This window comes from Chrysochloris asiatica, unplaced genomic scaffold, assembly GCF_000296735.1.
Source record: "Chrysochloris asiatica unplaced genomic scaffold, ChrAsi1.0 scaffold00234, whole genome shotgun sequence".
Lineage (NCBI taxonomy): Eukaryota > Metazoa > Chordata > Mammalia > Afrosoricida > Chrysochloridae > Chrysochloris > Chrysochloris asiatica.
In genome coordinates this window covers 4,677,183-4,688,288 of record NW_006408752.1, presented here as the reverse complement: position 1 = coordinate 4,688,288, position 11,106 = coordinate 4,677,183, and the positions used below count along the sequence as shown (strand labels likewise).

Sequence of the window (11,106 nt, the reverse complement as noted above, 5' to 3'; positions counted from 1 at the left end):
AATAACAAACAATAAGAAGTTATTTTATTACGCAAGTATATCTTTGTTTTACAAAAACTAAGGCTGTAACCTAGCTCCAGAGGATACAGGGAAATGTAGAAAGAACCTCCACTGAATTGTTTCCACCCTGTCTGGATGGGGTTGATAAAAGGTGAGGGGGAAAAGACTCCTGTGGCTCAATATTATGATTGCTATCAGGTCTGACAGTCAGTAAACGTAAATGTTTGCTAACAAGAGGAGGGGAGTGGCTAATTTTGCAGTCCAGGAGCTGAGATCCCTGGAACCATCCAGGGAGAAAAGCAAAGTGCGACACCCTTTCTGGGGAAGCAGTGACACTAGGGATGGAGGCAGAGACGATGACATGGACAGGAGGGACTGAGTACTCAGGGAGGGAGAGGGGCTGTGTGCTAGCAGCTGGGGGCAGGTGTATGGGGCGTACCCTTTGGTTGTTAGATGATACATGCAGGGATTTGTGATCATTGCAATGAAACAAAATATGACAGGATGACTCTAAAGAATGTTTACCTACGTAAACTAATACATGATTCACAATAAAAACTAAAAAAAAAAAAAAAAACCCTAAGGCTATGATGCTATTAATGATTTTTATTTTAATTAGGAGTTATTTGTATTGAATGGATTGTTATGAATAATAAAGTGTAGTCTTTAAATCTTTATCATCATCATCTTTCGTTCCTTTTTTCCCCTCATTTGTTTAGAAAGGTGCAAAATTCCTTAGTGATGCTGAAGTCATCCGATTAGTCCATGCTAAGCATATCCCAGCTTACAAATTGGAAACTATGATGGAAACCCATGAACGAGGTGTATCTATTCGCCGACAGTTGCTTTCCAGAAAGCTTCCAGAGCCTTCTTCTCTCCAGTACCTACCTTACAGGGACTATAATTACTCCTTGGTAGGTTATTTTCTTGATTAGAAAGGATCTGCTTTATTACTTTTTAATCTTTATTTCTTATCTAATCTTTGATTTCACTTTAGATTTTTTTAATGTAACTTTGTACTCTGCTTATGATGTCAAGTCTGACTCAGGGCAGCCTCCTGCATTAGAGATGGCAACTGTCCCAATCTTTATGGAAGCAGACTGCCAGGCCTCAGCATGTAGATCATGAAAATGTTAAATATTTTTCTTGCTGTTGTTTATTACTTAAATATTATTATTTAAAACATGCTTAATGCATATATTTTAAAAATCATCTTTTGAAAAATAGACTAAAGAATTAAGTTTGAAGAAGTCATTAATGACCATGGCTGTGATGAGTTACTGAGTACATATAATACAGATGTTTGCTTACTGCCTGATTTTACCTTTTAGGTGATGGGAGCTTGCTGTGAAAACGTGATTGGCTACATGCCTATCCCTGTTGGAGTGGCAGGCCCATTGTGCTTGGATGGAAGGGAATTTCAGGTTCCAATGGCAACAACGGAAGGTTGTCTTGTGGCCAGCACTAACAGAGGCTGCAGAGCCATAGGTGTAAGTAGGCATGTATATATTTGCCTGTTTTAAGATAACACCTCCTAGGCAAGGCAGCAAAAAGAGATTTGAGGACAAGTAGGAGTACTTTCAGGATTAACACATACATCTGTAACCTACTGTGTGTAGCTTGGTGGAGGTGCCAGCAGCCGAGTCCTTGCTGATGGGATGACCCGTGGCCCTGTGGTGCGCCTGCCCCGGGCCTGTGACTCTGCAGAAGTGAAAGGCTGGCTTGACACACCTGATGGGTTCACAGTGATGAAGGAGGCTTTTGACAGCACCAGCAGGTATGTGAGTGGGTTTGGGTGTTCATTTCATAATTGATGTCGATTTCTGTGGTTGCTAAACCAAACTATCACCTTCTGAAGATGCCATCACAAAATCCCAACTTTAAATCCATTCACTCAAAATGAGATCTAAATGAATGCACCCTTAGGGTAAAGTATGAGGAAAAATTTGTGTGAGCTAGGAAGTTTTGTGTGGTGATGGGTTTAGAAGGCTCCTATTGATTAGACAGTGACGTTACCCTGAGGGAGTTTTGACTTTGACTTAGAATTGTGAGGCACTGTTCAATTGATTAGAGCAGAAAGATTTTTACAAGCAGGATAGAACTAATTCTTAGTAAAATTGATTTACTTTTGAATGCAAAAAATTGAATTTACGAAGATCCATGATGAATAGAAATTAATACCCCAGTATAGTTCAAGCCTAGTATGTTTGTGTTTGTTTTGACTTTTTAAAAGTTTTATCTATGAGGGGGCTTCAGACTTTGTGGGAAAATTCCTTTATCTTTGAAAGATAATTCCATTATCTTTTGTTTTTCCATGAACTTTTTGAAGCCCCATCAAATTAGAAGTGACAACCTGGTGCTCTGTCTTATGACACTGAGGAACAAAATGGTTCGAGTAGTTTCCTTAATGTGTTACTCAGTTAAAGATGGTGTATGCCTTAAGAGCTTGGCCTTGGTGTAAAATGAGGCGACTGAACTAAATTTTAAAATAACTTCAAGCTTCTTTAAAAACGAATCTTGGATTATTTTTATTTTTATTTTTTGCTTGTAGATTTGCACGTCTGCAGAAAATCCATACGAGTCTAGCTGGACGCAACCTTTATATTCGTTTCCAGTCCAGGACAGGTGATGCCATGGGGATGAACATGATCTCAAAGGTGAGCGGGACGGAGACTGGATATCAAGAGTGCACAGAACTCATAGGTGCACTTGTCCCAGGAAGGGACTACAGCAGGAGACACACACAAGGGACACATTAATTTCTACTGTAGATTCTTCTGTGTACAAGGGTGTGTTAAAACATCCACATTCTGGCCGTAGAATTTAATCAACTTTCAGAAAAAGAGAAGTACATCATTTTTCAACATAATCTCCTTGCTTTTTTTACTCTTTTTCCATCTGTCAACAAACAAGCTTTCGTATTTCCGTATTAAAAACTGTTTTAGGCTGATCTATGAGCCATGAATGCACCACAGTCTTCATTTTTTCATCAGAGGTGAATCTTCGTCCTCTAGGGGCTGCTTTCAGGGGACCAAACAGGTCAAAGTCCGACGGAGTAAGATCAGGACTGTATTGTTGTTGTCAGGTGCCATCGAGTCGGAACTGACTCATAGCGACCCCACGCACAGCAGAACTAAAAAATGTCCGATCCTGGGCCAACCTCACTACTGCTGCCACACTTGAGTCCATCAATGATGCCACCTGGCCAATCCATCTCGTTAGGGGTCTTCCCCTTCTTCTCTGACCCTCCACCGTACTCAGCATGACATCCTTCTCTAGTGACTGTTTCCTCCGGACAATATGTCCAAAGTGTGAGAGATGAAACTTAGCCATCCTGGCCTCCAAGGAGCACTCTGGCTGCACTTCTTCCAAAACAGATCTATTGGTTCTTTTGGCAGTCCATGGCACTTTTCAGTATTCTCCTCCAACATCACAACTCAAAGGCATCAATTCTTCTACGATCTTCCTTATTCACTGTCCAGCTTTTGCATCCATATGAGGCTATTGAAAACACCATGGCCTGGGTCTGGCGTACTTTAGTCCTCAAGCTGACATCTCTGCTCTTCAATACTTTAAAAAAGTTCCTGTGCAGCAGATTTGTCCAATGCAATACGTCATCTGATCTCTTGACTGCTGCTTCCGTGAGTGTTGATATTTGATCCAAGAAGAATGAAGTCCTTGACAACTTCTATCTTTTCTCCATTGATAAGAATGTTGGTCCAGTGGTGCAATCCATACCGAAGGCTGTGCTCTTTGATCTTCATAAGTAAATGTTTCAAGTCCTCTTCACTTTCAGCAAGCAAGGTTGTATTATCGGCATATCACAAGTTCTTAATGGGTCTTCCTCCAATCCTGATGCCATGTTTTTCTTCATAGAACCCAGCTTCTCGTATTATTTGCTCAGCATACAGGTTGAATAAGTATGGTGAAAGAACACAACCCTGTCTCACACCTTTCCCAATTTTAAAATATTCATTGTTCCCATGCTTTGTTCGAACAACAGGTTCTTTGTCTAGGTACAGATTTCTCAGAAGTACAATTAAGTGTTCTGGAATACTCATACTTCTCAATGTTGTCCATAGCTTGTCATGATGCATACAGTTGAACGCCTTTGCATAGTCAATAAAGCATAAGTAAACATCTTTCTGGTCTCTGCTTTCAGCCAAGATCCATCGGACATCAGCAATGATATCTCTCATTCCACGGCCTCTTCTGAATCCCGCTTGAACCTCTGGAAGTTCTATGTCAATGTATGATTATAGCGTTTCTGTATTACCTTTAGCAAAACTTTACTCGCTTGAGATATCAAAGAGATTGTCCGATGATTTCTGCAGTCTGTTGGGTCACCTCTCTTTGGAATGGCAGGATGCTTTAATACCTCTGCTGCTGCAGCCCTTGGATAGCAATCCTCTACTTCTAATCAGCTTCAGCTCCTCAATGAGCAGCTCACTGTAATGAGCACTATTGATCGTTGAACCTTTTTCCTGATAGTGTTCCAGTACTGGCCCTTGAGAATTCCAGAAAACTCTAAGCAGCCATTTTCCAGCTAATGGTTGAGTTTTGTATTTTTTCTTGGTGATTGAGGATGTTTCCATTCCATACTCTGCCGCTTACTCTCAGGCTCGTAGTGATGAACCCATGTCTTATCACCTGTAATAATATTTTTAAAGAAACTTATATTCCTTCAAGTATCAATCTAAATTTTGTTTGCAGATATCCAAACACTTCTGCTTATGCTCTGCTACGAGTTGTTTCGGTACCCATCTCACAAACTTTTTAAAACCAAAGTCTTGTCGTGTATTATTCCATAGGCTGATTTATAGATCTTCCACATAGTCCACTGTCACTCCTCTGTTGGTCGGAATCATTTCAAACGTATGCTCAGTGTTGTCATCAGCCATGGACATGGGCAGGCGTTTTGATAGAACCAGACTGTGGATAATTTTTGACTCATTCTTGTACAACATAGTTTATTGATAAAGGATACATAATAATTTTTTAAAATTGGCAAAATAAGTTAGGCATTTGTTTATTCATTATTATTTGTATTTGATATTTAATTTTTACTTGGCATTATGTAGTCGGGAGGCTTCAAAAGTTCATGGAAAAGTTCCATCATCTTTCAGTTCCATTTTTCCATATACTATGGACTTTTTGAAGTCCCCTTGTACATTTTTGTGTGTACTCAGAAGAGTTGGGAAATGTCTTATGATTTTCATTTTAAAACTTTATCCTGTAACTTTTGAAGCTGACCTCATTCCTGAGACTTCAAAACATGTATTTAAGAAGCTAGAGTCCCTGGGTGGTAGTTACTGTGCTCAACTAACTGAAAGGTTGAAGGTTTGAGTCCACCCTGAAGCACCTTGGAAGAAAGGCCTAGTGACCTGCTTCCAGAAAATTGCCATCGGAAACCCTTTGGGAACACAGTTCCATTCTGGCATCTATGGGGTTGCCGTGAGTCAGAATTAATTTGATAGCAACTGGGTTTTGGTCTAGTTCTTTTAATCTACATCTGAGCAGATTGTGTGTAGCCTGCTTTTATTGACTGTCACGCGTGTATATAAAACATTAAAATGCAAATGACCATCTGCAGCTCTTTTTTTTTTTTTAATTGTGCATTGAGGGAAGGTTTACACATTCATCAATCAGTTTTACATTCAGTCAGTCATACACTTTGTCTCACTCAGTGATTGCAGTCCCCTCCATGCAGCAGAAGTTGCAAGTCCCTATGGTGGTGGTGGTGGTGGTGGTTAGTACTGTCAAGTCGATTCTGACCCATACTGACCCTGTATAGGGTTTCCAAGGAGCAGCTGATGAGCTTGAACCACCAACCTTGCAGTTCAAATGACTGCAGTCTGACACATTAGCTTACAGCGCCACACTAGGACTCAAAAATAGCCTCTTTCAAACTCATTTATTTGTGGCATATATAAATATATAGCTATGTCCTACTTTCCTTTCTATAGCCATTCAGCTTGTGTCTCTGTTCATGTATCTACACACATAACATTGTTGTCCTGACAACATTGTCACTGTTTATCTCTATCCCCTTTAGCCTTTGCTTACCTCCCTATGTTGTCTTCATTCTTCTGCCAACCTACCTGTCACCCAAGCTAACTTGTGTACCAGTGACTTACTCTCCCTTCCCTTCTACCCCTGGCAACCATCAAAACATGTTTCTGTCAGTATGAAAACTTTTTCTTGAGTTTTTACAGTAGTGGTTTCATACTATATTTTTCTTTTGGTGGTTGGCTTATTTCACTCAGCATAATGTGTCCTCCAGGTTCTTCCATGTTAGGAGCTGTTTCACGGATTCAGCATTATTCTTGAACCTTGCATAGTATTCTGCTGTATGTATGTACCAAAGTTGGTTTCTCCACTCTTCCGTTTAATGAGCGTTTAGGCTGTTTCCGTCTTTTTGTTATTGTGCGTAGTGCTGTGCTAAACACCAGTGTGCGTGAATAATATCCTGGTGTGTATTTATTGTGGATCCATACCAAGTAGAGGGATTGCTGGGTCATATTTTTATTTCTACTTCCAACTTAATCTGAAGACACGCCGTACCATTTTTCACAGCGGATGAACCATTTTACAGCCTCCCCCCCAGCAATATAGAAGAATCCCAGTCTTTCCACACCTCACCAGTGTTTGTTGCTTCCAATTTTTCTTTTAACTTTTCTGTCAACATTGGTGTGGCATGCCTTGTTTTGATTTGCATCTCTCTAATGGCTTATGACCTGGTGTGGTGCTGTGGGCTAATGCGTCAGACTGCAAAGTCATTTGAACTGCAAGGTCGGTGGTTGAAGCTCACCAGCTGCTCCTTGGAAACCCCATACAGGGTCGCTATGGGTGGGAATCGACTCAGTGGCACTTAACAACAACAACAATGGCTTATGATGTGAACATTTCTTCATATGTTTGTTGGCTTCCCGGATGTCTTCCTTGGTGAAGTGCCTGTTCATGTCCAGTTTTTTAATTGGGTTGTTTGTCTTTTTCTTAGAGGTGTTGTAGTTTTGTATACATTTTAGATATTAGTCCCTTGTCTGATAAATTGTTGGAAACAATTTTCCCCGGTATGTTTGCTCCCTTTTTACTATTGTAGTGAATCATATGATTTGCATAGTGTCCAATTGTTAAGAGAGCCCAGTCATCTCTTTTCGCTTCTGCTCTGTAGTTCGCTCTTGTGGCACCAACGAATGAGACTGTTGGCAGGTCAGGCTGCTGCTGTTAAGTGCCGTTGAATTGATCCCAAATCATTGTGTCCCTGTATAGGGAGCGGTTGGTATATTTGAACCACTAACCTTGAAGTTAGCTATTCAGTGCTTATCCTACAGTTTCACAGGCTGGTGAACTTTATTTTGTGATTTACCTATTTATAAGGATTACACAACATGGTGGCTCGGTAGGATAAGCATTGTACTGCAAACCACAAGGGCATCAGTTCGAGCCAAGCAGCTATTCCTTTAAAGAAAAATGAGATTTTCTGCTCTTGCAAAGATTTATAGCTTTGGAAAACTTACATAGGATCGCTGTGACTCCCTGGAGCCCTGGTGTGACACTGAGTTTATGCACTGGACTGCAAATTCAGTTTGAACTGCAAAGTTGGTAGTTGAAGCTCAACCATTTGCTCCTTGGAAACCCTATAAGGGTCACTTTGGATTGGAACAGACTCAACAGCACACAAAACATGACTGAACCTATTCGATGGCACTTAAGAACAATAACAAGGACTGTTAAAGGGACCATCGAGATAAAATGCTTAAGATTTAAACATTGCCAGTCGATTCTTTTTGAGTGTTGAGATCTGAGCTGTTGATTTCAGTTTGTTGGAAGTCACTGGCAGGCTAATGGTTGCGTTATGTCATCAAATCCCAGCAAGTTTCCTCTGCTGACAAGGCTGGCAATCATAGTGCACTTCTGTATTGGTGTGGTAATTTGTGTTTCTAGGTAACAGTTTATTGAATAGACCCATTGCATCGAATCGCTTCTGACTCTTGTAGGGATTCTACCTGGTAAATCTTTTTGAGAACAGAAAACCTCTTTCTTCCAAGGAGTGGTTAGTGAATTCGAACTGCTGATTTTGTCATTAGCGGCCCCATGCATAACCCAGTAAGCTACCAAAGTTTATGATTCATTTGTTGAGTAAAGGATGAAATTTATTACTTGTTGAAAATTGGTTGAGTTAGTTTTTTCCCACTTACAAATGAATATGAATTTTTCTTTTTTCTTATATTATTGAATATTTTTTATGTTTACGTTGCATTGTCATTTTTGTAGTCTTAGTTCAGTACTGCTTATCAGTGAACATGGTTCTTATTCAGCTGATTGAGAAATTAGTCACTGTTACTGCCAAACAGCCAGTGCAAGTTTTCTTTGAAGTATTGATCCTGTGATTAGAAATAGTCATAGCTAAGAGCTTGTGACCAGTACAGATGAGGTGTAGTCTCTGCATTTTAATATAACGATTTAATGTTTGTTTGTTTTTTAATGTTGTTAATAGGGTACCGAGAAAGCACTTTCAAAACTTCATGAGCTTTTCCCTGAAATTCAGATTCTAGCAGTTAGTGGTAACTATTGTACTGACAAGAAACCTGCTGCTATCAACTGGATAGAGGGAAGAGGAAAGTCTGTTGTTTGTGAAGCTGTCATTCCAGCCAACGTTGTCAGAGAAGTGAGTGATCACATGACTGTTTTATTCTGCCAATCTTCCATTGGGGAAAGACTATTAACATTTTAATCAAAGTTTAATATATGGGAGTATGTTTTACATTAAAGATGACTTATCTTACTTTGTCTGTCTGTGGTATTGTAGTAACAAACATTACTGATAACTCTGTATTGACACCTGTGGCTTCTCTTGTTTTCTGAAGTTACAGGAAGTTCAGTTTGGGGAATACTCTTCAGAGTCTTCCGGATAAGCATGTGAATGACCCTAAACTCTGCTTGCTTCCTAGGTCTTAAAGACAACTACAGAAGCGATGATTGAGGTAAACATTAATAAGAACCTAGTGGGCTCGGCCATGGCTGGGAGCATAGGAGGCTACAATGCGCACGCTGCCAACATTGTAACCGCCATCTACATTGCTTGTGGACAGGTGAGCTCTTGGGATTCCACTGCTCTGCTCTTCTGCTCTTCTGCTGTTCTAGGTGGTGCAAGGATATTTTATGGTTGTTTTTTTTTTTTTTCCCCCCCCAGGATGCAGCACAGAATGTGGGTAGCTCAAACTGTATTACTTTAATGGAAGCCAGTGGTCCCACAAATGAAGATTTGTATATCAGTTGCACCATGCCATCTATAGAAATAGGAACTGTGGGTGGTGGGACCAACCTGCTACCTCAGCAAGCCTGTTTGCAGGTATGAAGCATCAGACACAGAGTTGCATGACCTCAGGTTGAGTCCTGACTCCTGGGGCCTCTGCTGCTACCTGAAACCACCTGCCACTCAGCTCAGTAGGGTTCCGCTGGTTTGGAGCACTTTTGTTTCCCATTATCCGGATCCTTTGTGCCCAAGGAGACATGCTCAGACATACGTTGTTGTTGTCAGCTCAGACCGCCACCCTGTGCGCCACAGAACGAAACATTGCCTGCTGCTGTGCCGTCCGTAGGCTTGTTAGAGTTGAGCCCATTGTTGCGGCTACTACGTCAGTCCATCTCCCTGGGGGGCGAGGGGCCTCTTTTTCACTGACCCACTAGCAAGCCTGATGCCCTTTTCCAAAGATAAGTCCCTTCTGGTAACATATCCAAGGTATGTGAGACCAAGTCTTGCCATCTTTGCCTTGAAAGAGCTGTATTTCTTCCAAGACACATTTTGTTCTTATGGCAGTCCAGGGTCCAGTCAATACTCTTCACCAACATCTTGCATAATTCACTCTGGCTCCCATAGTCATTGTCCAGCTCTCACATGCAGATGAGGTGATTGAAAGTACTGTGACACATAGGGTAGATACACCTGAGTCTTCAAAGTAACATCTTTGCTTTTTCATACTTTAAAGAGGTCTTTTGTGGCAGATTTGCCCAATGCAATGCATTGGAGCATCAAAATTTTGTGGAAGAAATTCCAGTATCTTTCAATTCCATTTTTCTTGCTAACTTTCTGAAGCCCTCTTGTGTATGTAGTAAATGCACAGGGAGTAGATGAGGAGAACGGCTGTAGGCAGGCTGTGCACTCTGAGCATGTGCACTGGCAGCCAGGCTATGGGTGCCCGGGGGCTGACGCGTTGTCCACTCCTGCAAGTGCAGCACTTCCCGGTCAGTCCGGTGCTCTTGGTGCCATTGTTCTGGCCCTTATTTCTGTTGACTCAGCAGACAGTTGTTGGTCATGATGTTAAGAGTAAATTTGCTGTTTTCTCTCTAGATGCTAGGTGTTCAAGGAGCCTGCAGAGACAATCCTGGGGAAAATGCCCGGCAGCTGGCCCGAATTGTGTGTGGTACAGTAATGGCTGGGGAATTGTCACTTATGGCAGCATTGGCAGCAGGACATCTTGTCAAAAGTCACATGGTTCACAACAGGTAAGACCTAAGGATAGACAAAACACATGTTCCCGCTAGTTAAAACAAAAAATATGCAGTTAGAAAGCTTATGACTCAGATTAATAGTCCCAACTCTGAGGTTGACTTTTTGTCTATCACTGCTCTGTATTTTTCTGCCACAGGTCAAAGATAAATCTACAAGATCTCCAGGGAATTTGCACAAAGAAAATAGCTTGAATAGCCTGACAGTTCTGAATGAAACATCGGCACTGGATTCTAAAGGACTAAAACTTAAAGTATGTGAATTAAAAAGCTCAGTGCGATGTCTTGTTGAACATGAATAGACGGGATCAGTCAGATGGCTGCTTGGGTTGGGGCTCTTCAGAGAGGTCTAAGGCCCTCAGATCCAAAAACAATCCAGTGCTTTCTATGCTGTATCCTTTGAAAAGATCTCAACATGGATAATCTTACGCTTTAAAGTATTACAGATGGTAATCTACAGCTCATTTCTGAGAGCAAACAGAAACTGGAAAAAAGTGTCTGGATGAAAACGCATGAAGTTCATGATGATCGGTGTGAAATTTTCCCCCTGGGTTAAGAATGGATTTTTAAATTATTTAGTAACTGACAAAATTT

At 41.0% G+C, this 11,106-nt stretch overlaps 1 protein-coding gene across 1 annotated transcript in view; it reads left to right on the top strand.

The window, feature by feature from the left end:
* The window catches only part of HMGCR (3-hydroxy-3-methylglutaryl-CoA reductase), a 26,112-nt gene extending 15,249 nt beyond the window's left edge, over positions 1–10,863 (top strand). Inside the window, exons 12-20 of the mRNA XM_006873297.1 lie at positions 720–914; positions 1,332–1,490; positions 1,620–1,777; positions 2,552–2,657; positions 8,501–8,671; positions 8,955–9,095; positions 9,197–9,355; positions 10,355–10,509; positions 10,653–10,863. Coding sequence (XP_006873359.1) covers positions 720–914; positions 1,332–1,490; positions 1,620–1,777; positions 2,552–2,657; positions 8,501–8,671; positions 8,955–9,095; positions 9,197–9,355; positions 10,355–10,509; positions 10,653–10,707 — 1,299 coding nt within the window. The 3' untranslated portion in view covers positions 10,708–10,863. The remainder of the gene's footprint in view (positions 1–719; positions 915–1,331; positions 1,491–1,619; positions 1,778–2,551; positions 2,658–8,500; positions 8,672–8,954; positions 9,096–9,196; positions 9,356–10,354; positions 10,510–10,652) is intronic.
* Positions 10,864–11,106: the final 243 nt, after the last annotated feature.